At 37.7% G+C, this 26,310-nt stretch overlaps 1 protein-coding gene across 8 annotated transcripts in view; it reads right to left on the minus strand.

Annotated features, from left to right (window-relative positions):
- Positions 1–24,273, minus strand: part of CDC27 (cell division cycle 27) — a 50,558-nt gene extending 26,285 nt beyond the window's left edge. For 2 of the 8 annotated variants that reach the window (XR_016035547.1, XM_055408137.2), the window contains exons 1-4: positions 24,084–24,273; positions 11,895–11,970; positions 3,916–4,063; positions 2,206–2,331 (exon numbers count right to left, since the gene is read on the minus strand). Coding sequence is in view for 7 of the 8 variants with exons in the window: in XM_055408137.2 (XP_055264112.1) it covers positions 2,206–2,331; positions 3,916–4,063; positions 11,895–11,970; positions 24,084–24,110 (377 nt within the window). In the remaining variant the exon portion in view is untranslated. The remainder of the gene's footprint in view (positions 1–2,205; positions 2,332–3,915; positions 4,064–11,894; positions 11,971–24,083) is intronic. The other 6 variants (XM_055408139.2, XM_055408138.2, XM_055408136.2 and 3 more) reach the window with 4 other exon arrangements.
- Between the last annotated feature and the right edge of the window lie 2,037 nt (positions 24,274–26,310).

Raw genomic sequence — 26,310 nt, forward strand, 5'->3', positions numbered from 1 at the left:
ATTAAATAAAATTCAAATTACTTTCAATGTAAATTGATACAGCCACTATGGAAGATGGTATGGAGATTCCTTAAAAAACTGGGAATAAAACCACCATATGACCCAGCAATCCCACTCCTAGGCATATACCCTGAGGAAACCAAAGTTGAAAAAGACACATTTATCCTATTGTTCACTGCAGCACTATTTACAACAATCAAAACATGGAGGCCACCTAGATGTCCATCGACAGATAAATGGATAAAAAAGTTGTGGTACATATACACAATGGAATATTACTCAGCCATAAAAAGCAACACACTTGAGTCAGTTCTCATGAGGTGGATGAATCTAAAGCCTATTATACAGAGTAAAGTAAGTCAGAAAAAGAAAGATAAATATCGTATACTAATGCATATATACAGAATCTAGAAAAATGGTACTGAAGAGTTTATTTGCAGGGCAGCAATGGAGAAAGATTCATAGAGAACAGACTTACGGATATGGGGAGAGGGGAGGAGCAGGTGAGATGTATGGAGAGAGTAACACGAAAACTGATATTACCATATGTAAAATAGATAACCAATGGGAATTTGCTGTATGGTTCAGGAAACTCAAACAGGGGCTCTGTATCAACCTAGAGGGATGCGATGGGGAGGGAGATTCAAAAGGGAGAGGATATATGTATACCTATGGCGGATTCATGTTGAGGTTTGACAGAAAACAACAAAATTCTGTGAAGCAATTATCCTTCAATTAAAAAAAATTAATTGTGGAAGGAGCCAGATGTGGAGTTACAGTAGTCACATCTGGGAGACATCTATAATTACTCAATAGAGAGATAAAAGGAGGAAAAGATTTAATAAAATTAAGCTGCCTGGAATGCCCCAACTTTAGATCAATTTTTTTTAAAACTAAAACTCAGAAAGGAGTTTTCCAAAGGATTGGGGTTAAAAGTAACTATTTAAATGGCATTGGAAGAAACAGGTTAATCTAAGAACCAAACTTAGAATCAGTCAAGCCCTAAAGATGCAAGTCTCATGTGCTGCTGTAGACAAAAAGACCAATGAAGTGTCTGTATCAAAGTACTGGAGATAAAAGATAACAAGCTGTAGCTTCAAAACTATAACAAGGAGGTTTCTAGATTACTGGGTGTAACTTTGGTCACAACAGGCATTTGATGGTTGAAACGAAAAGCCAGTTTTTGGAGCAGGGTTGTACCCTATTGGATACCTGACCTTTTCATCTTTATGATAAATAAAAATAATTATTTCTCTGAAAAAGAGGAAAAACTCTCCTTTATGGTTAGGACTTGATACAAATGTATCTTCAAAAACTTTTAAACAAGTGATCTTGTTTTTAAATAACTAGTAACACATATACAGCATTTCTGTGATTTAACACCTTCCCTTTATTTTAGTAAACTTTATTTTGATATAATTTTAGACTCACATAGAAGTTGAAAAAATAGTACAGAATTCCCTACACCCAGCTTCCCTTAATAATAGCTTTCAACATAACCATAGTACAATTATCAAAGCTGGGAAATTGATAGTAGTATAATACAGTAAGGGCTTCCCTGGTAGCTCAGCTGGTAAAGAATCCATCTGCAATGCAGGAGACTCCGGTTCAATTCCTGGGGTTGGGAAGAACCCCTGGAGAAGGGATAGGCAACCCACTCCATATCATGCCTGTAGAATCCCCATGGACAGAGGAGCCTGGCTGGCTGTAGTCCATGGGGTCACAAAGAGTCAGACAAGACTGAGGGACTAAGCACAATAATACGGTAAACTAAACCACAGATTTAATTTGGATTTCAGCAGTTTTTACATGCACTTATTTGTTTGTGTATAGTTTTTATGAAGTTTTATCACATGTACATATTTGGGTAACTACCACTACAATCAGGATACAGAACTGTTTCAAAGTCCCAAACAAACTCCTTTAGCTACCTCTCTACAGCCCAAGCACTCTTGCCCCAACTCTCATGTCTGAGAACCAGTGATCTGTCTCTATCACTGTAATGTGTCATAACAATAAACTTCTGTTAATGCTATCACAGAATATGTAAATTTTTGAAATTGGCCTTTTTTCACTCGCCATAATGCTCTTGAAATCCATCCAAATTATCATGTTTATCAATAGTTTGTTCCTCTTTATCACTGAGCAGTAGTTCATTCTAGTACTGGAAACAATTTTCTGGTAATTTGAATCATTCTTACTTACCAATATACATGTCCCAACAATGAAAGAGTAAAGCAAGCTGAATCACCAAACTCAGTAACAATATCATCATGGCTTTTCTGCTTATTAAACACTCCACCAGATAAGATCTGTTCCCCTTCTGCAAGCCTTTAAAACACACATTCACAGATTTTTAAAAAGTCAATACAAAATGCACAGTGTGTAAAGATATTCTTCATTACCAATGTACCTCTTACTATGGAGATACAGTAAAAAGTTCATGGTACCTTTAGAATAGCAATAAACATATATTAGGAATCATTTGGGAGATTGGGAATTTACCATCTTAAAATTTCAGTCTTACCCTTTAAAAACAGAAATAGTTACCTTTAGTCTGTATGTACAAATCTAGTCTGAGCAACATACACATTACTCACATCAAAAGAAATGGAAGACTTATGCTGGGGGAAAAATATGAACAGCTCTTCATTAACAGATTTGGTGGTCCTTCTTAGTTCTATAATTCCTTGAAGTAGGAATTTGCAAGCAGGTTAAACAAGACTAACATTTTAATTAAAAATTGCATACTTAATGGCCTCAGTTATTTTTAGGTTTATAATTGAAATGTGAATAGCATTTCATCTCTTTTTATCAATTATGTTTTCTTGATATAAAAATTACAAATATTCCCCAAAGGGAAAAAAATTTGCCTGATTTCACTACATATTTTTAGCATTTGAGTTTGTAATGGTTCATGTTTTAAAGTTTTTTCCAAATCATCATGTGGAAAACTCTCAAGTAAGCTTATATATCCTAAACATAAAATGTGATATCTAAAGTTTTTTTTTTTACTATCAGTGGGATTTTAAAAAAACTATAAATATTTATAAATGGGATAAGGAAGTCTAAGGTAAGAACTGGCTTAAGAACCTGGCAAATTAAATAAATATATTTTAAAGAATTCAACATTAGAATCTTCGGAGTAGAAGTAATTCAATAGCAAATGTCTCAGAAATTTTATATATATATTTTAGCTGTAATTTAAAAGTCATCAATTAGACACTTGACAAATAAAATACTTATCAGACTATGGAGACTTTATGGGGTTTATTTATATCCTTTCACTGTATACCTATCAACTAAGTGGGGTATATTTGTATCCTTTGACTGTATACCTATCAACTAAATACACAGGCTTTACAGTTATCTGTTTAGTCACCTTTACCACTATTCCATTTTTCACAGCACAGAAAAAAGTCTGACAGAACATAACTACCTAAATCTCTAGCTGCCTCCAGATTCAGAATATGGACAGCTGACTTGGTTGAGCTGTCATATGCCAAAGGAGTGTTCTCCTAAATCTGTCCCCTTGCTTAAAAGGAGTAATGGTTCCCCAAAAGAATGATTTTGAAGGGCAAATAACTAATTACACAACTGTCTAGACACAAGGCAGCATTAATCTCAGGTGAACTGGGAAGTTAGGTTTTCAGGCTTATTACAATCATTTCACAAAATCATAGGAATTAGTTACAACTTAGGTTTCTCCAGGTTTAAATTCTATTTATACCATAACAATAAAATCTCTCCATAACAAAATAATAGGCAGCAGCATTTCAAAAGTTACTGAAATAAACAAAACTCTACTACAAAGAGGGGAGAAAGGGAGTCAGAGCCTAATCCATCAAAAGAATTTTATCCAGAATTCTACAGTTAAGTAGAACAAAATTAGGTAGAAAAGATTTAGAAACTTACTTGCTGAGATCAACACAACATTTTGCAAGCAGGTATTTACACTGCGGTGTAGTACAACTGTGTCCTTTCAAAAGTCTATATGCTTTATATGCTTTTCCTGAGCGGTAATAACAGGTTGCCAGTAAAAACAAGGCTTCTTCTGAGTGTACTAAGAACAAACATGAAAAAAATGGGCTGTTATTCAGTATGTTGAATGGTAATTATTGTTTATCTAGCAATACGTAAATAAGTTTAACAATAACGAAAAAAATTAGGCATGTTATTCAATACAAAAAACAATTTATTAATTCAAATTTCAACTGAGAAATACTTTCCTGATACAAAAGTTAGTTCCCCAAGTCCACTACCTTCTTTCCAGAAGAAAAAAAGGAAATAATACAATGAAGACAACTGTAGTATTCTCTGTAAATCCTTAAGAAGATAAAACACAGGCACACAACTGCCCTTAAATAGACTATCAGAAAAGCATCTTGTTTCTATGTACTATTTTTCTGAGATCCTTTGAAAGGACAGAAGTCAAATTTCATGAGAGGGAAACTCAGGGTTATAAACCTAATTATCAATCTGAAAATTTCTACGTTAAAAAAAAGATCAGACTGGAAAACAAACAAAACTCACTTATTTCTAATACCAAATACATAGTAGATTATATTTAAGATAATTTAAGATAAAGGAAAAAAAATTCTAAATTGTCAATACCCACACTATATAAACATTCAATTGACAGACTTGACACTTGTCCAGTAACAATAATTCAACTGCTCTTTAATGGCAAGAGCTGAATTATTTATCAACCCCTTTCCTTTTAACATTAGGAAATGCCTAGTTAATGAAATGTAGCATTCTTCTCCTTTATTTACTCTCTCCCAAACTAACCATCACCCCACTTCTATCCTCACAACCTCCCAACCAATTCAGATGAGAGTCTATTTTTTTTTTTTTTTTTCTTTTTGGCCACAGTGCACAACACGTGGGATCTTAGATCCCCTACCAGGATCAAACCCTCGGCAACTGTAGTAGAAGCACAGAGTCTTCACCACCAGGGAAGTCCCCAGATGAGAGTCTATAGAGGTAAGGATAGAAAGAGGGAAAATCCAAAGTTCTGTACTTCTAAAAATGGGTTATGTAATAATATCAGGAGACTGAGGAACCATTTAAGCCTGTGATTACCCAAGTGTGGTCACTATGACTTGGTCAGCATCAACATGACTTTGGAGCTTGTGAGAAATGAAACTGCTCAGACCCACTAAAATCAGTAATTCTGGGAGTGGGGACCAGCAATCTGTGTGGTAACAAACCCTTCAAGTGATGCATGCTAAACTTTGTGAATCACTAAACTTAAAGTACAGATAAGCTTGCCACATCTTTGTGAAAAGCTAACTCAAAGATATGGGATAAAAAAGTAGCTTGAAATTTTCCTTTTATAAAGGTTATTTTTTTTTCTTTCCTGTTGTTGTATGCCATATTTGCACAAGCAAAAACCAACAGAACTCTACTTCTCTGGTCCATCTTGTGATTTTTCATGAAACTCTAGTATAAAAAACAATGTACAATAAGATGTCGTGTAGTAAATGATAAGAATTTTAGTGTACATGTGTTAATAGGATCTACAGTAGTATCATTCAGAAGTAAAAAAATGAATGTGGACCTCTATTGCAATGGGAACAAATTGTTAATTTCATTGAACTACAAGTGCTAATTCACATAAATTAGAAAGTGTGATTTCTTCTAGATTTTGCAAAGGCCTGGTTTCTTGTCATCTAATAAATTAAGCTTTTAAAAACTAATTATTATACCAAAAAACAATGGCTCTCCAAAGCTAGTTCAACTTTGAGCCATAAAAATGCTTCATCAAATGTTTGTTTACAAACACTGAGTATATCTAGGTTAATTTTTCACTGTGGTAAAATTCCATAATAACATAAAGATACCAAATATTGTTTGTATGATTTTAGTGTCATAGTGCAATTACTTTTTTGAAATATGATGACTTAAAAACTATGTTTAAGTGAGATTATGGATTGGAGGTTTAATCAAACCTTAAGCTTAATGAAACTATAAGATAGTGAAGTAAATTGAGAACAACTGGAAGGATCATGAAATATATGGACTGAAAGGGGTGGCTTTTTGAAGCTTCCCATAAATAAACTGACAGTCCAAACATAGCTAGTGAACCAGTAGTGAGTTGCTATAATAAATCTAAAAAGGACAGAATACTGACAAATAGATTTCATCTGGAACAGTAACTTCAAATGATGGACAGTGGCTGCCTCAAGTGCAAAATTCAGAAAAACTGTATGCTGATCATGGCTTTGCTAGTATAAGTGTGCAGAGATCAAAATAACAGGATCCGGAAATAGCTATAAATGTCTGAATGACATTTATTTGTCATCCTTTATTAAGAGCTTTAATCAAAATATGTGATTGGGAATTATATGGTCCATAATACACAGCTGACCCTCTGGAACTGAGCTCTGCATCTGCAGTTGGTTGCATCTGCAGATGCAGAACCCATGGGTAGTCCTGAGGTGACTGTATTCTATAATCAGGAATAAAGTAAATACTGATTCCACAAAGTCACTCTTAATACTGATAAATCAATCATGTATGAGTTAAATCAAGGCACATCCATATGACTAAACACAGTTGTTCAAAAAAACCCTGAATTTTTTCAGAATGCACTGTTAGGTGGAAAAAATGAGTTACAGAACAATACTGAAACTCCTCTTCTTACAAACAGGTTGGGCTTCAAATATAGGGTAGATCATTTAATATAAGCTCAAAATAATTAAGAGGAGCTTAAGCTTGCATCCTTCAGACACACTGCCATCAAATGGGAAGATGAATTAGCTTCTCAGTGCTTTTAAACCAGATAGACACCTCTTCTTCATGTTGATTTATATGTAGCGTTTTCCAAAATGGACCGATTATGGTAAGACTTAAACGTTTGTTGAGGTGAGTGCTCTTTATCTAGCCTTGATAAACTCTAAATACCACAGAGAACTCCTTAGAAGTTAGATTACTGTGCTTGCTGCCCTGTCACAAACACTTAAGTTCTAAGTATTCAAAGAGTAACACCTATGGAATCATTTATGAGTTGCGATACACATTTCATCTTGATTATCTTTTAAGTTCTCACATCACCTACAGACAGTACAGCACATGGATTACAGTAATGACACTAGAGCCAAACTGCTTCTTTAGTTTGGATTTCCATACTATCACTTATTAGCTATGTAACTCAGGGCAAGTTAACTTTTCCGATCCTCAGTTTTTTTCATCTGTAAAATAAGGACACAGTGATACCTACCTCTAAGTATTTAGTGCTGTTAGAATTAAATGAGTTAATATGTAAGAACTTTGGACAGTGCCCGATATATAGTAAGAGTTGTATGTGCTATTATTAAATTATTATTATTATTGACCACCTCCTAAATTTACAATACCTGACTAGTCATCTGATATTTACATGGGGTATACATACATAATGTTCAGCCACAAACTCAAGGGACTCCATCTTATCACTTTTTTGCTGACTGATTTCAAATGCCTGGGTGCTATACTTTACATATGATGCAAGATTCATTCCACCCTTTTCAGTCATTTCTGTTGCTGAATACTTCATGTATATAACACAACTTCAGAATTTTAATACTATTCTGAATTTTTATTTTCCTCATGCCTGTTCACACCCTAAATATCAGTACTAACTGGTTTTATACTTGTAGATAATGGGGGTTAATAATATTTTTAAATACTTTGAAAACATGATTGGTGTAAATACACCACAGGTAAGAAGGCTGGAAGAAATTTTAAAAGGAAATGGCAATACATAAGAAGAAAGCAGACAGCCAGATCATATAGGACTTTGCAAGCTGTGTAAAGATTTAGGGATAAATTTTTATAGCTATTATACATCTGTAAAGGGTTTTACAAAGCAAAGAGAACAGGGCTGATTTGGGAGGGGGGAAATCAAAGCAGCAGGAAAGAGTAAACAAGGGAAAATTAATAAGAAGGCTTTTCTACAAAGACAGTGGTGTTTTAGAATAGGGTGGGAACACTATGAATCCAGTTTTGCATGAATTGAGTTTGATATATGTGATATTTATGTGAAACATCTGATCGATGCAATGAAATAGCTGAGTCTTGGATTTAAAAAGATCATTGGGAATATCAGAGTCTTAGTTCACTAACACATAATGAAAATGAAAATTATAATGATTTAAAAAAAAAATAGCATGAAGAGTTCCCTGGTGCCTAGTGGTTAGGATTCTGGGCTTTCAATCCCCGAATGTGGTCCAAGGTTGTGGTCTAGGGTTCAATCCCCGGTTAGGGAACTGAGATCCTGCAAGTGGCATAGCATGGGAATAAATAAATAAAAATAAAAGAATATTAAAAAAAAATAGCATCATCTTTTTCATCAGTAATAACTTAACTATGACAGTAAAAGAATATGGGCCAGATATCCTTTTTGTCCCCTCATATGAAATATGACTTGAATTTCTAGCGACAAGATATATTTATAAAATTTTCCACTAGTAATGGCCTAAAAATGATGCAATATGTCATATTTTTAGTAGTATTTAGACAACTTCCTTCAATGATGACCTTAACTGCAAATAATTTTTTTTAAATGCTGCCATTTGCAGTCACATATTTCTTTGAGTTTGGGCTCTCACTATAATGGCTAAGACAGAGAAGAGAATCAGATGCTGAATCTTTTACTCTGATTAAGTTTGCTTCAGCTAAGCCAAATTTACGGAAAGCGCTGTACTCAATGCAATTTCTACACCTGGCCCATTAATCATTAAGACAGGTAAAAACCTGATGAACAATGGTCTTAGTTTCTTCATTTCTAAAATGGTGATAGCAATGTCTATTTTATAGAGCTGTTGAAGACTAAATAAAGAATAAGTATTAAGTACTCAGAGTACCTAGTACACAGTAAGAAATCCATAAAAAGTAGAAGGTATTGTGATTATTATTGAGCTGGAATAGTATCTGCTCCCATTGCACCTCACAGAAGAAATACAGTCAAGAGTAGTTAGCTTTCATATTCAGAGAAACTAACAATGAGCAACTTTCCAAGAGTTAAACACTGTATCAGAAACAGAAAGTGGATTAAACAGTTTTATGTGGATTAATCTGGAATCCTGCCTCAACTCTATGGGAAAATCTGATCATCTAAATTTGAAACCACTAATTTGCAAACTCTTGGAAACTAACTATAATAACTAGAAACTGCCTAACATTAAAAAATTGAAAAAGTATAAGTCAGGAAAACATGAGGGCTGTTTAGGTATCAATGAACAAATATGTAAGTAGATTATCCACAATAAAACTTGCTTTTATTTGCAGAGTTGGGCAATCTGTCTAGCAAACATGTCTGCTGCTGCTGCTGCTAAGTCACTTCAGTCGTGTCCGACTCTGTGTGACCCCATAGACGGAAGCCCACCAGACTCCCCCATCCCTGGGATTCTCCAGGCAAGAACACTGGAGTGGGTTGCCATTTCCTTCTCCAATGTGTGAAAGTGAAAAGTGAAAGTGAAGTCACTCCGACCCTTAGCGACCCCACGGACTGCAGCCTACCAGGCTCCTCCATCCATGGGATTTTCTAGGCAAGAGTACAGGAGTGGCTTGCCATTGCCTTCTCCATGTCTAGCAAACCCCTAATATCTACTTTGTATGTCTGCAGTTCAGTTACTAAGCACCTTACTAGAATAAAATCATATAACTGAGCAGAAAGGTTCCATTACTAGTTCATTAGACACACAAAAATAAAACTTACCGACCATCATAAAAAAACTTTTGGTAAGTAATCCAATGGGAGGTTACTCAATAAGTGGGAAAATTGAGTTAAACACTGGAGTAAAAAGGCAGCACTGTTTTTAGTTAACATAGTTACAGTATAGTAAGATAATAATACTTCCTAAATTAATTCATAGACTTATATGGTTTCAGGAGAGCACTGATCAAAATATTTGTGAAATTCCAAAACATTAATAAAATACACATGTAAAATGAAAGAATTAAAAAAAGGGTATTCCTACCGAAGTATGCAATGGGGGAAAAAATGATGGGAGACAGGCCTTATTAGATGTTAAAAGACAATATAGTAAAGTGTTAATAATAAAATAGTATGATATTGAGTTAAAAATAGAAAATCAACTAATGAAAGAGAGGAGAGGATCTGGGAATAGAGTAGAACATTTTTAAAAAGTTTAACACAAAACCACATAAAATACCACTGGGAGGGGAAAAAGCATTTAATAAATAACACTGACTAAATTAAGAAATAACACTATGATACATTTTTTAAAACTTTTAAAATTACCAAGAACTATGTATTTCTTGAGTTATAGAAAAATGCCAATTCTTCCAGCTACAGGAGCAACAGGAGAAAGTTTAAATGATACAGCTACTAAATAAAATTCAAAAGATTAGATTATAAAAATCAACAGAATTAAGATTAAAAAGCAAACAATCTGGGGCAAATATACAATAAACAAAGATAGAGTCCACAGAAACAGGAATAAATGTAAAAGTAACACTTGAGAAAATACCAGCATCCTTCAGAATTATAAAAAGGAAGACAAAATACTTCACAATTTTCTAGTAAGCAAAAACACATTATAATGGAAAATCTGATACTGATAGGGCTATAAAGGAAGTCTTGTACTATCGGTGACACAATGATTATCACAACTCTCTCTGCTGGGTTATCAACCAGGCAAAAGTAATTTGTTGTAGAACTGCTCACACATTTTGACTTGTATGGGCTTTCCTACTGCCTCAGTGGGTAAAGAATCCACTTGCCAATGCAGGAGACACTGGTTCGATTCCTGGGTCAGGCATATCCCCTGGAGAAGGAAATGGTAACCCACTCTAGTATTCTTGCCTGGAAATCCCAGGGACGGAGGAGCCCAACAGGCTATATAGTCCATGGAGTCGCAAAAAGAGTTGGACACGACTTAGGGACTAAATGACAACCACTACCTACTTCGACTTGTAAATTCTATCCTAGAGTATATAACACAAGGAAAATGACAAAGCTGTACATAATTATCTTAGCATTTCTGCTAACGTGCTAAGTCACTTCAGTCGTGTCTGACTCTTTGAGACCCATGGACTGTAGACTGCCAGGCTCCATGTCCATGGGATTCTTCAGGCAAGAGTACTGGAGTGGGCTGCCATTTCTTCCTCCAGGGGATCTTCCTGACCTGGGGATCAGACCCACATCTCTTATGTCTCCTGCATAGGCAGGCAGGTTCTTTACTACTAGTACCATCTGGGAAGCATCTTAGGAAGATTACAATAATCAATGACACACAAAAACCCCCACTAATACCAGCTGATGTTGAATTTATTACAGTGCCAGAAGGCCGTGCCAAGTGCTTTAAATATATTATTTCATTTTTCAATTTCAAGAGACAATAATTACCTCTATTTTATAGAAGAGAAATCTAAAATACTCAAACGTTAAGTAGCTTGCCCAAGGTGTAATACAGTATGTATAAGGGTTAGGGTTTGTACTAAGGCTGAAGGCTCAAAATCCATGCTCTAAACCACAGAATATATACTCTAAAATAATAACCAAAAAATACCAAAAGACTGGAACATGATTAAGTAAACCATAGAGTAAAACCCAAAGCAAGTCTACACAGTTACTAAAAGTAGCATATAAAAAGCTACACAGGTACTGGGAAAAAATTTTTATGAACTAGTGTCAATCATAAAGATAAAACAAGAGTAATACCCACAGGACTTTCCTGGTGGTCCAGTGGTTAAAACTCTGTGCTTTCAACACAGGGGGCGTGGTTCCATCCCTGGTTGGGGAACTAAGATCCCACATGCCTTGAGGCAGAGCCCCCCAAAAAAAAAAAAAAAAGATACCCAGAATCTTGTTACAGTCATAAGAAGTGATGGAATTCCATGTATTTTATTTTTTTATAGTTCTTGGAAAGGAACAGATTACAAACCTTCTGCATACAGTCGCTCTGCTAGGAAAACTGCATCTCTGTAAGCATAGTGGTTTAGTGCTTGCCATATAGCAGCCTGTAAATAGAGGAAAAAGAACATAAATATACATTTTCACAGTAACTTAGCACAGAAACTTGCATATAATACTCAAATCAACACATCTAATTTAAGTAATAAAACCTCAATATCCACAGTGTAAACTCTGTAACCTATTAGATGAAGCTCTTCACAGTATGGTTCCTAACATCTGAATTTTTTCACTTAATTCTCCATGAACTTTTAGACCTCTGTGTCTTTGTATTTCCTTTTACTTCCCTGGGGAGTGTGGGCTCCTTCATCTACCTTCTCTTATAAATTGCACATCCTTGTAGACCCAGCTTTAATAATATCAACTTCATAAAGCTTGCCTCTGTGTGCATTCTAAGTTGCTTCAGTCATGTCTGACTGTGCAATTCTATAGACCATAGCTTGCCAGGCTCCTCTGTCCATGAGATTCTTCAGGAAAGAATACTCCTGGAGTGCCATGCCTTCCTCCAGGGGATCTTCCGGATCCAGGGACTGAACCCGCACCCCTTACATCTCCTTCATTGGCAGGCATATTCTTTAACACTAGTGCCATCTTGGAAGCCCATTCAAGGTCATACATGTTGGCTAAGTATATATGAAATAACTATTGCACTGGTAATTCAATTTAGGTTCATTATGGATTTAAAAGGTTTTAATGGTTTGGTTTGTGAATTTAACCATCATTTACAGAACTGTACCTAAAGAAAAGTACCTAGGGTCTTATCCCCTTTTTTTCTAGTCCCAGTCTGTAACTGAATCTTCTTTCCTCTAAACTTGTAGTTCCCTAAGTGGTCTTCCTGCCTACAGGCTGTAATGTAATCCATTCTATCCCAGAAATCCTGAGTTTGGACATGAGCTCAAATTCATGTTCCATGCCTTACTAGTTCTGTGTCTTGGGCAGGTAACAATGTTTCCTAAGTCTCAGTTTCTTCATTTACAACATAAGACTCCAATAAAGTACACAACGGTTCCTTGCATATAGCTAATAACTAGTCAATAAATTTCAGATGCTGCCATTATCATTTTCATGTCTTCATCCCTGTTCAAAACTTCCTAATGATTCCTCCTGGATGGTCCCACAGAGTTTACACAATAAACAGCTACAGAATAAAGCACAAACTCCTTAGTAAGCCATTCAAATCCCTTTGGGTCTTAATCATCACTTTTCAGCTGTTGCTCATCTCTCACCAAAGCTGCCTATGGTCTAGAACCAGAAAAGTCCTCCATCAGTGCCTAAACATCAGCTGTACTTTCAAATTTCAAAGTACTGTTTGGGCTGTCCTTTAACTTCTACCTCGTGAAATGTGTCTTCTTCAAAATTCAGCTTACGTGGTATCTTCCTTTCACTGATCTATCCCATGCAATATTAATGACTCCATCCTATGAGGTCCCAGAAAATCCTGTCTCTACTGCAAAAAAAATATATCAAGCTGTTTATTAGATTTAGTCATATATATTGTTTGGTTAACTAGGCTGCAACTTCTGTAGGTAAAAGTCAGATTCTATTTTTCTCTATAATTCCCTGGTTATCCTACTTAAGTAGTTATTTCCCTAATTATCCTAGATAACTGTCTTTAAACATAGTGAATGCTCAATAAATGCTTGTTGAATAAGTGTTTTAAAACTCTGAATCTAATTTCCACTTACTGACCTACAAACTTTTAGTAACCCAATATGCAGGTAAAATATAAAATATTCCTACTATAATTAAATTTACTAACATGATTAAAACATTGTTGGCAATATAAAACAATACAAAGTAACATCTAGTGGTTTCTTCCTTGATACAGGTAAGTAAACCATTATAAAGGAATCAAGAATCTGGTAAGGAGATATGGGTCAGTCCAACTGAGCAGTTGGAATACATCAGATTTTGAGGCAATAATATTTTAGTGGTGTGACCTAAAAATACCTGAAAGATAACCAGATTTTTCTGGTTAATAGTAGCCTAGATCATGTTACATGTTGAGTACATCATGAGAAACGCTGGGCTGGCTGAAGCACAAGCTGGAACCAAGATTGCCAGGAGAAATATCAATAACCTCAGATATGAATATGACAACACCCTTATGGCAGAAAGCAAAGAAGAACTAAAAAGCCTCTTGATGAAAGTGAAAGAGGACAGCGAAAAAGTTGGCTTAAAACTCAACATTCAAAAAACTAAGATCATGGCATCTGGTCCCATCACTTCATGGCAAACAGATGGGGAAACAATGGAAACAGTGACAGACTTTATTTTTTGGGGCTCCAAAATCGCTGCAGATGGTGACTGTAGCCATAAAATTAAGATGCTTGCTCCTTGGAAGAAAAGTTATGACCAACCTAGACAGCATACTAGAAAGCAGAGACATTACTTTGTCAACAAAGGTCCATCTAAGTCAAAGCTATGGTTTTTCCAGCGGTCATGTGTGGATGTGAGAGTTGGACTATAAAGAAAACTGAGCGCTGAAGAATTGATGGTTTTGAACTGTGGTGTTGGAGAAGACTCTTGAGAGTCCCTTGGACTACAAGTAGATCCAACCAGTCCATCCTAAAGGAAAGCAGTCCTGAATATTCATTAGAAGGATTAATGCTGAAGCTGAAACTCTAATACTTTGGCCACCTGATGCGAAGAACTGACTCATTTGAAAAGACCCTGATGCTGTGAAAGATTGAAGGCGGCAGAAGGGGAAGACAGAGGATGAAATGGTGGGATGGTACCACCAACTCAATGGACATGAGTTTGAGCAAGCTCCGGGAGTTGGTGATAGACAGGGAGGCCTGGTGTGCTGCAGTCCATGGGATCTCAAAGAGTTGGACACGACTGAACAGAACTGAGATCATGTTTCCATACTACTTAGATCGTTTTCCTTATCGTCTTAGTCAATATGCCTACCACTTTTTGAAACACAGTATTCATCCATTTGGTAAATATTTATTGATCATTTACTTTGCTATATGATCCTGATTGCAGTAAAAAATAAATAACATAAAAATTTAACCAATTTGAGAAAATCAAGTTCTTTGGGTGGGCTGCACAACTAATTAACATTTTAAAATTTCAGGTCTCTACTGACAATGAGAAATTATGAATAAGTCAGGTATTATTCTATAGGCAAGTATCTGGTCATTGTTGTCATGCTTTTGTTTTTTATCAAACAGTTGGGAAGCTGAGCCTTAGAACAGAAATATGTGGCATTAGCAAGGAGTGAACATAGAAAGAACAGGTTTTAAACGTACTACAGAATCACTGCTATCTAATTTACTTTTCCTCTACAGTACAACACAGCAAAGACAGTTAAAAGGCATTCAAAAAACAACAGTTAAAAAGATATTTAAATTTAATTTGACTCAATTATTTATTGAATGCTTAATATGATCCCCACACCTCAATCTAAGGCAGATAAAAAAGATTCCTCTGATATTAATCTAGACGACTAAGTCAATTCTCTGAGCTTTAGCTTTAATCGTCTGTAAAATAAGGATAAAAACACTTACCTCTGAAATAAGCTTAGCACATTGCCTGGTTAAATTCTAAACCCCCTAAAGAACTAATCTGGCCTTTTGGTGTTTTACCAGACCACACATGACCTAAGGTTCTGGAAATATGCCTATAGGTATCTTTCAAATATACTCATTTAAATTAGGAAACTGTAATAATAGTGAAAGGAAGAAACTCAATAAACTTTTACTTTTAAAGGCAGACCATTTTTTCCCTGGATTACTTTAATTTGGGTCTTATTTAGCCCCTCTGAATTCTTTTCTACCCTATGATTCATTCTCTCTTCCTATGAGTTTTTCACAAGTCAGATCTGATCTTTACTTAAAATCCTTCAGTGGCTTCTAACTGTTCTTGGCAATAAAAGGCAAGCCACCAAACTGGCTGTGTGCTACAGTCTGCACCTACCTCTTCGGTTCATCTTGTATCATGTTTTCTCATGCTGTCCATGTTAGCACAACGACCTTCTTTCAGCTTCTCAAACTTGCCATGTTATCCTTCTACCACAGGTCCTTTATACACAGTCCATTTTGCCTGGCATACTCCCTCCTTTCCTTCAATCTATGCTAATTCTGGTCATCCTTTGGACTGCCTTCTTTTCCAGGGAAGGTTTTTTATAGGACACCCAGATGAGGTTAGGCATTCTTCTATACTCTGATAACACCAAGTACCTTTCCTTTGCAGTATGTCTCACTGTTGTAATTTTACACATATTTAGGAGAGTATATGAGTTAATATCTTCCTCTCTATAATATAAACTCTAGAAAGGTAGGGACGACATCTGGTTTTGCTCACTGGATACTCCCAGCATTTGTTATATACTTTTTAAGTAGGTGCTTAACTAATTTATGATGAATGAATAAACAAATGATCTTTGACTTTTTGCTGTCCTCCCGTTGCTAGCATCTTACACGTCAGTCTTAAATTTTTCTATATTATTATACATTCAATAGTTAAGGATCTCTGGAAATCTTGAAAGAAACTCTGTGGTACACAGAACTCTGTTTCTTATACAAATAATTACCACCTAAGTACTCCTTTATAAAATATGGGGATTTCCTAAGAACCTACTGAAAGAACACCGCGAGTAGAAAGAACAGATCCACAAGTTGATGTTGGAGACCTGTGTTCAAACTTGTATTCCAGGACTTCAGCAGTGAGACTTTGGGAATTATTTAACTTTTCTCAGCCTCAATTTTCCCATCTGAAAAGTGGAACTCTATTTTTGGACTTGTGTAGATTAAATGAAATGATATGGTGCTTCTAGTATATTGACTGGCACACATTAGGTACTTAAAAACCTTTTCCTTTTCCAGCTCTTAAGATTAACAAATTCTACAGATATAATTGATAGTTTCTATTATATAATGTCTCCCATATATGTCACAATTGTTGATTTTGCAACACATAATCCACAAAAGACCCAATGATTGATTCACCAGCTCCGTCATCATCATCGCTACTGCTTACCAGGAAAATCTGGCACATAAATACTATGGCCAAAAAGTCCTAGAACTTTTGAGTTTCTTTCTTTTTAAAATTAAAGAAGTGGAATATCATATTCAAAAGTTCTATCCATTTCTGATTTAAAATCAAGTTTTGCTCAGAATAAGGTCATTCCTTTATCACCAATTCTTAAGGGGGTCAGAAAGTGATTGTGAAGGCAGCCAATAAAAACTTCCACACATCCCGGAAGTGAAACTTGACACATATAGCTCCATTACACTCTGCTCAAGCATGTGAGTGACAGTATGTATATCTTTTGGGGGAATGGAGTGGGGAATGAACTATTCTCTAAAGCATGACAAATTGGTAGCTGATGACAGGCAGGGCTAAGATTAGCGACTACCCACCCCCCAACACCCCATTCATCCCTTCTGTTGCTTAACTGCTGGGTAAACCTGCCCCTAAAAGAATAACACTCAGTGCGTTACTTCAGGTGTTCTACAAATTAAAGCCAGATGGAAGAAATGATGCTAAAGGTTATGAAGCCAAACCGAGCAACACCATCACCAAGCCCCCAAAAAAGGTTAAGAGAGAAATTTTGCTGATTAAACTGAGTCAGTTCTAGGCCACACTGACTTTTAAAGATAATTAAATCAACACCATAGAAATTAAATGGCAAAATTCCTTCTCCTTGTTCTCTTCTTAAAATATGAAATATTATTTTAAATATAAACAAACCTCTGTAAATTGTACAACTAACTCAGACTTAAATATGACCACCTAGATTGTGTCATTCTTGTTTTTTTCAAAAAAGAAAATAGGTGACCATTAAAAAATGGACAACATAAGAAGGTATGAAGAAAAAAAAAAATCACTTTGGAATTTTCCTACTATACATTACAATGTAATTTCTTGAACTCTAATTTACTTCAGGTCTACATCAATGGTTCTCAGTCTGGGCAATTTTGTCCCACAAAGGACATGTAGTAATGTCGAGGGGGCATTTTGTTTGTCACAAATGGACATGGCATATAGTCACAAATGGAGTGGGCATATAGCAGGTAGACGGCAAGGACGCTGCAAAACACAGGACAATAATCCCACAACAAAAAATTAGCTTGCTGAAAACATCAATAGTGCCAAGACTGATAAACCCGGATGTCCACTACTGTGTTAACTTACTAGCCTGTATGTCTCCCTAAATCTTGTCGTATCCCACCTTCAAAATAGCACCATATTAATTTTTTCCCAAGCAGTGCTTTCGTTATAATTTTTCTGATAAAAAACCTATAATGGCTATTTTACCAACAAATTAAATCTAAATTCCTCAACCTGGATGTTAAGTCTCCTTATAACCTGATTCTACTTGGCTAGCAAATCCTTACCTTTTCTGTTCTCAATTCCCGTTCTAGACAAGGCTATAATTTTTATTGTTTTCTTATTCCTGAGCACCATTCTCAACTCTGGGCTTCTGCTCATGCCATTCTGTGCCAAGTATATTCTCCTCTACCAATTCAAACCCTTTTTACTTTCTAAAGCTTTAAGTTCCACTCCTTCCAGAAACCTTTCCCATCTTTCCAGTCTACAAGAATCTCTCTTTACTGAATTTACTATTACCTGTGCAAACACATACATACTGACTTGTAACATTATTCAGTTGCTCACATTAAGCATATTTATCTTCTCCAAAAGACTGGACCCCTCAAAAGATGAGAAGTTATATATCTACATTTCTACTGGTTGGTTTCACAAATATCTTAATTTGTTCACAACATAATTCTTAATGGTCCTCCTTCAAATTTGTTTTCCCTGCAAAGAATTCTCCATTTATTAAACATTACCCCCAAAATGAAATCTAGGTAGCTGTTCTTGATTCCCTCACAAATGATCAATTTCCATGACACACTGATTCTACCTCCAAGATATCTCTTGAACTTATCTACCTCTTTCCTATTCCACTGCTACCACTTTAGTATAGGTTACCAATCCCGAAGAAATACCAAAGAATGCTCAAACTACCGCACAGTTACACTCATCTTACACGCTAGTAAAGTAATGCTCAAAATTCTCCAAACCAGGCTTCAGCAATATGTAAACTGTGAAATTCCAGATGTTTAAGCTGGTTTTAGAAAAGGCAGAGGAACCAGAGATCAAATTGCCAACATGCGCTGGATCATCAAAAAAGCAAGAGAGTTCCAGAAAAACATCTATTTCTGCTTTACTGACTATACTAAAGCCTTTGACTGTGTGAAAGAGATGAGAATACCGGACCACCTGACCTGCCTCTTGAGAAACCTGTATGCAGGTCAGGAAGCAACAGTTAGAACTGGGCATGGAACAAACAACAAACTGGTTCCAAATAGGAAAAGGAGTATGTCAAGGCTGTATATTGTCACCCTGCTTATTTAAATTATGTGCAGAGTATATCATGAGAAACTGGGCTGGCGGAAGCACAAGCTGGAATCAAGATTGCCGGGAGAAACATCAATAACCTCAGATATGCAGATGACACCACCACTATGGCAGAAAGCAAAGAACTAAAGAGCCTCTTGATGAAAGTGAAAGAGGAGAGTGAAAAGGCTGGCTTGAAGCTCAACATTCAGAAAGTTAAGATCATGGCATCTGGTCCCATCACTTCATGGCAAACACATGGGGAAACAGTGGAAAGAGTGACTGACTTTATTTTTCTGGGCTCCAAAATCACTGCAGATGGTGACTGCAGCCATGAAATTAAAAGACGCTTACTCCTTGGAAGGAAAGTTATGCCCAACCTAGACAGCATATTAAAAAGCAGAGACGTTACTTTGCCAACCAAGGTCCGTCTAGTCAAGGCTACGGTTTTTCCAGTGGTCATGTGTGGATGTGAGAGCTGGACTATAAAGAGAGCAGAGTGCCAAAGAACTGATGCTTTTGAACTGTGGTGTTGGAGAAGACTCTTGAGAATCCCTTGGACTGCAAGGAGATCCAACCAGTCCATCCTAAAGGAGATCAGTCTTGGGTTTTCATTGGAGGGTCTGATGTTGAAGCAGAAACTCCAATACTTTGGCCACCTGATCCGAAGAGCTGACTCATTTGAAAAGACCCTGATGCTGGGAAAGATTGAGAACAGGAGGAGAAAAGGACGACAGAGGATGAGATGGTTGGATGGCATCACCTACTCAATTGACATGAGTTTGGGTGGTCTCCGGGAGTTGGTGTGGACAGGGAGACCTGGCGTGCTGAAGTTCATGGGGTCACAAAGAGTTGGATACGACTGAGCAACTGAACTGTCATCTTAAGACTGTATTTATTCTTGCTTCCTTCTTCCCTGACCTTTCACATACAGTAGCCAGAGATCTTAACACCTATATCATACTATGTCAACCCCCAGCTGAAAATTCATCACTGATTCCCCATTACACTTAGAATGAAAAATGAACTCCTTACAATGGCCTTACATTACTATGCAACTCCAGCCACATTGGTCTTCTTTCAGGTCTTCCAATGCTAAGTTGTACTATGTCTCAGGGACTTTGCACATGCTGTTTTCTCTGCCTGTACTTCTCTTCAAATTGTTTGTGCCTCAAACTTTGAACTCAGCTACAATGTTATTTGCTCAAAAGGAACTTTCCTAACATCCTTTTTAGAGAAGGTTTTAGAATGTCTTTTATCTGCACTTGACACATAGCAGGTGCATAACATTCTTTCCAATTTGATTATTTCATTGAGGCTGCTTCTGAACCTTGATGGTCCAACTGACTGAAGTTAGGACCCTCTTATTAGGTCTCTCTCCTAACACCCTACTTATAATACCCTTCTTATCACAATTTATAATTATTATTTGTCTCATGCTTTCTATATAAGCACAAAGCCTGTATCAGGGCACTCATCCATAAAGGAATTATCACGTATTTGTAATGATTTCCTTCTCTATCTCCCAACTCCAAAGCACATCCTCTCAGTTCAGGTACTATGTAGAACTGTCTTCAAAATACTGTATTGTACCTAAATATAAGAATCTGTTTTCTAAAAGAAAATTTCATAAACAAATGTATTTCAGCTAACCTGAATACATCGTTTGAATGAAGACCAAATAGTCAAATGCTATTGATTTATCAATTTAGCTACATATATATGTGTATTATATACATTTTTACAATCATAAAATATATTTAGGAATTTCTTTTTTTCTACTCTATTGACTAGAACAACTTACTAAAAAGCCTTTTTTTGGAACAGGGGTAATCACCTAACACAATTTTACTGAATACACCATCTTCAATTCTAAGTTATTTGAAAATGGTACCCTTTGAATCTGTGTTAGATGCTGTCCCTGTACTTCTTATCCCAAGCCAAAAGTATTCCTTCATTATCTGCTGCTGCTAAGTCGCTTCAGTCATGTCCAACTCTGTGCGACCCCATAGATAGCAGCCCACCAGGCTCCACCATCCCTGGGATTCTCCAGGCAAGAGCACTGGAGTGGGTTGTCATTTCCTTCTCCAGTGCATGAAAATGAAAAGTGAAAGTGAAGTCGCTCAGGTGTGTCCGACTCTTCGAGACCCGTGGACTGCAGCCTACTAGGTTCCTCTGTCCATGGGATTACCAGGCAAGAGTACTGGAGTGGGGAGTCACTGCCTTCTCCACCTTCACTATCTAATGATCTCTAAAACAATATTATGTGTAAAAGCAACCAGTTACTATACTGCTTATTAAGATGATTTTTCCAAGGCTTTTTTTTTTTTTTACAACTTCATTCAACACTTCTGTGTTGAGGGGAATGTCTTACCCCCAGGAATAATTGATAAATCTATATAAAATTGATTTTTTTAAAAATCAATTTCATCAGGTGGATTTTATACACATCCAAATTAGCACTGATTCAAGTCACTTAGGCTAGCGATTATTCCTCCCCAAATAGTTATTTTAAAAATTAAATGACAGAATTTCTGCCTCTTAGTAAGAGAGAATTTTGAAGACTCAAAGTAATACTTTTTTACAAGAGATAATTTGGAGGAAGCGCTTATATTTAGGCTTACATGGTATATAAAACTGGGTATTCCATGTTAAAGCTTTAAAAAAGAAAAAGAAAAAATCAGTTGCTCATCTTTTCTCTCAACTTTTTTCTATGCCTAATAACACTTCAAACTGAGACACAAAAAGACACACCTTTTCAAGTTACTCTCATTCCTTTACAAATACAAGCAATCACTTATTATAGTTTAAATAGCCAGAGTTGCTTGTTCTCCTACTGCTCTAGATCCCTTCTTGAATGGCTTCTTATACTAAAAATTACAACCAAAATTCTCACCTAATTATATCCTAAAACTTGTTACCAGTGGGTTGTGTGTGGGGAGTAGACAAATTTGACTCTTGAGCCTTAAAAATATCTAAATGCATTACTGCCAAGAGTACTGAAGAGTACTTTAATGAAAAACAGAAAACTTGATGTGTTTATCACACAAGGAAGATCTTTATCATGGAATTGGCTACATATTTCTCTCCATGCTTTTATGCAAATTAGGTAGCCCTGGTGATAAAGAACCCGCCTGTCAATGCAGGAGATGTAAGAGACACAGGATTGATCCCTGGGTTGGGAAGATCCCCTAGAGGAGGGCATGGCAACCCACTCCAGTATTCTTGCCTGGAGAATCCATTCGACAGAGGAGCCTGGCAGGCTACAGTCTACAGGGTCGCAGAGAGTCAGACACAACTGAAGTGACTTGGCACAGATGCATAGGCTACCCATAAAACTAGTTTATCATCTTAAAAGCCATATCTGTAAGGCAAATGGATCATTAATTGTTAAGACAAAATAACAAAAGTACGAAACAGAAATTAAACAACTTGAGTAATCTGCTTATCCATTTTAGAAAATATAGATAGCAACTTCTAATTTCATGTTAGGTCTCAAAAAAAAAAACAAAACACACATTAAAAAGGGACTCTTTACTAGTAAATCTGGATGGAAAGAAACAGCTTTGAAAGCACCAGTATAATGTACAAACAGAATTGTTTGTATAATTCTGTACGGAAGATAGAATCCCACATTACACTAATTAAAAAATTAATAGCTGCTATATGTAAACAGCTAGAGAAAGAGCCAAAAAGGAGAAATTGGTATTTCATCCTGTGATGAAAAAAATTAAATATGGAAGGAGTGATGTATTAAAATATTTTACTATTTGATATCATAGGTCTTTAAGAGCAATATGAAGCAATTTCTAAAATCGGTTTGCTTTCAAAATAAAGTGCATGACTCAATGACAGCAGTTGATAGAGGTCAACTCTTCTAATCAAGTCAAAGATCATATGATAGGGTAAAAAGTCTCCCAGACCTGGTCCATCACCAAGGGACAAAAGATTTAGTTTCTTCAGATGGCAGGAGGGGGAAATGACTTGGCACTGCATCACACCCTTAAAATCCAATAGGGTTTCTTCCATGCCAACAGAGCACTGTGCGTCAAAGCAAACCTTGGTGTAGTATGGATGGAAAAACCATGATTTGTCTTTCATTTCCTGAACGCCTTATAAACATGCACGGTAAAACACTCCTGATCCCCATCACAGTTCATGGAAAAAAACCAATGTGCCGTTTCCACCCCCAACCCTTGTATAGGTGCTTGCTCCTCTGACTGGGCCTTGGGGTTCTCTTCGCAGATCATTGTCCGGAGGGAAACTGAGTAAGCGAGAAAAAGCAACGTGGGCTAGACAGTTTGTCACCAAAACAGAAATTAGTATTAAAAACACCGATCCTATCCTCCCTCCACTTTCTCCTAGAAAACAAAAACAAAACCAACACTCGCCCCGCAAACTTGCCCCACCATTATGAAGATCGTACAGGCGCTGGTCAAACGTGCGTCCCAACCATCCTTGGGCAAGAGAGCACCTGGGGCGAGTTTTCGGCCCCTCATCGCTCAGCCAGGCCCGGGCCCAGCCCCTGGGCTGACAGGAGGGGCTCGCCCGACATTGGCCCGGAGGGAAAAGGAGGGATTATCGCCGAACTCCGCTCACACCCGGGGAAGAAGTAACGCAGGGCCAGTGGGAACGCAGTTGAGGCTGAGCGCAAGGCCTCGGAACTGACGAGAAGACAGGCAGGAGCCGGCGTGAGGTGAGGCGGGAGAAGCAGCCGGGCCTAGGCCGCACCAGGCCGCGAAGTGGCCATACGCCGCTTCCCGACCGAAGCTGCGAGCCAAGTCTCAGGGAAGAGGGTTACCATTACCTGGACGGGTTCCTGCAGCACCGTCATCCTGGAGGTTCAGGCCCACTTTCTGCAGTGCCTCAGGGCCCCCCCGTAGCGACTCCGGCCCGGCCAGCCCCGGCTCATTTAAACTCACCAGCGACCGTTACCGGGGGATGGGGGAGGCCGAGCGAGAGCCGAGTACTTCCGAGCGGGACACGGAAAAACCCGAAGTGGAGAGACGCGCGCGGGAGCCAAACGGAAAGGCCCGAAGGAGACCGGAAATACCCGAGGTGAATCGACGGAGGAGAACACCGTTGCCGGAAGTTGTCGAGGAGTACCGGAGACGACCGAGCGTGATCCAAAGCGCCTGTTCCTCTTCTCGGTCACGCCCTCACTCACGCACGCCACGCCCCGTCGGCTCTTTAGGCAGGGGCACGCCCAATCGGTAACCAATAGGCTGGGCGTGGCGTGCGGGAGTCGGCCGGTAGCGTTACGTGGCCGGGCTTCAATCTTGATTCAAGCTTGCTGGATTAATTGGTGCACGGTGGATTAAGCAGAGGTTTAAACTGAAGAGTTTGGGGCTGATTTTAATGAATTAAGAGGTATCTGTCTGTTAAGTTTACGTCGTTTATCCATTCCTGAACCCTTATTCATGGCTCAAAGGGAAATAGGAAATTGGAAAGACTGCCACTATTTAAAGATTCAATTTGACCCCTGTCCTCAGATTACGGTCTGTTTAACGGAAAAGTAATGTAACAAAGAATGTTATGTGATGCCCATTATAAGTGATGTAAAAATCCAGAAGAGAGGAAAGGGAAATTAATTAAATTGGGGGCAGGAGAAGGGGACGACAGAGAATGAGATGGCTGGACGGCATCACCGACTCGATGGACATGAGTTTGAGTGAACTCTGGGAGTTGGTGATGGACAGGGAGGCCTGGCGTGCTGTGATTCATGGGGTCGCAAAGAGTCGGACACGATTGAGCGACTGAACTAGACTTTATTTTGGGGGGCTCCAAAATCACTGCAGATGGTGATCACAGCCATGAAATTAAAAGATGCTTGCTCCTTGGAAGAAAAGCTGTGACCAACCTAGACAGCATATTGAAAAGCAGAAACATTACTTTGCCAACAAAGGTCCATCTTGTCAAAGCTGTGGTTTTTCCAGTAGTCATGTATGGATGTGAGAGTTGGACCACAAAGAGAGTTGAGCCCCGAAGAATTGATGCTTTTGAACAGTGCTGTTGGAGAAGACTCTTGAGAGTCCCTTGGACTTAAAGGAGATCAGTCCTGAATATTCATTGGAAGGACTGATGCTAAAGGTGAAACTCCAATACTTTGGCCACCTGATGCGAAGAACTGACTCATTGGAAAAGACCGTGATGCTGAGAAAGACTGAAGGCTGGAGGAGAAGGGGAGGACAGAGGATGAGATGGCTGGGTGGCATCACCAACTCAATGGACATGAGTTTGAGCAAGCTCCAGGAGTTGATGAACAGGGAAGCCTGGCCTGCTGCAGTCCATGGGGTCACAAAGAGTCGAATACTACTGAGGGACTGAACTGAAGATGAGAAAAGTTTCAGATGTAAGCCAGGTTTTGAAGGATAGCTAGAATTAGAAGAAAAGAAAGGAGAAAGTGAAAGGGAGCAGAATGAGATCAATCTGGTAAAAGATTCAACATTAACTGCTGCTGCTGCTGCCAAGTCACTTCAGTCATGTCCGACTCTTTGTGACCCCATAGACGGCAGCCCACCAGGCTCCACCATCCCTGGGATTCTCCAGGCAAGAAGTGGGTTGCTATTTCCTTCTCCAATGCATGAAAGTGAAAAGTGAAAGTGAAGTGATTATTTAGGTGGCCAGATCATGGAAAATCTCAGAAACAGGGCAGAAATGTTTATTCTTGATAGGAGAGGCGTTGTGACATATTGGGAAATCGGGAGATTGGATTTCAGTTTTATCTCTGGCACTATTAGCTTTAGGTCCTTAGGCAAGTCACAACCTCACTGAACTTGTATTTCTTTAGTTTAAAAACAACCATTAAGAGGACGAAATGCATTAATGTATGTGACTGTCTAACACACACAGGAGGGTCTCAAATTTCCTTCCTATTATCTCCCCCGCTAAAGTGTGTGAACAGGGAACTATTAAAATTATAGTTTTTTTTTTGGTAGATAAGATAAACAGACTTTGAAATATTTTTAAAATTGAAGTATCAGTCAGTTCAGTTCAGTCGCTCAGTCGTGTCCGACTCTTTGCGACCCCATGAA

The sequence above is a fragment of the Moschus berezovskii genome, chromosome 20, assembly GCF_049115385.1.
Source record: "Moschus berezovskii isolate FMDL1 chromosome 20, NW_MosBer_1.0, whole genome shotgun sequence".
Classification (NCBI taxonomy): domain Eukaryota; kingdom Metazoa; phylum Chordata; class Mammalia; order Artiodactyla; family Moschidae; genus Moschus; species Moschus berezovskii.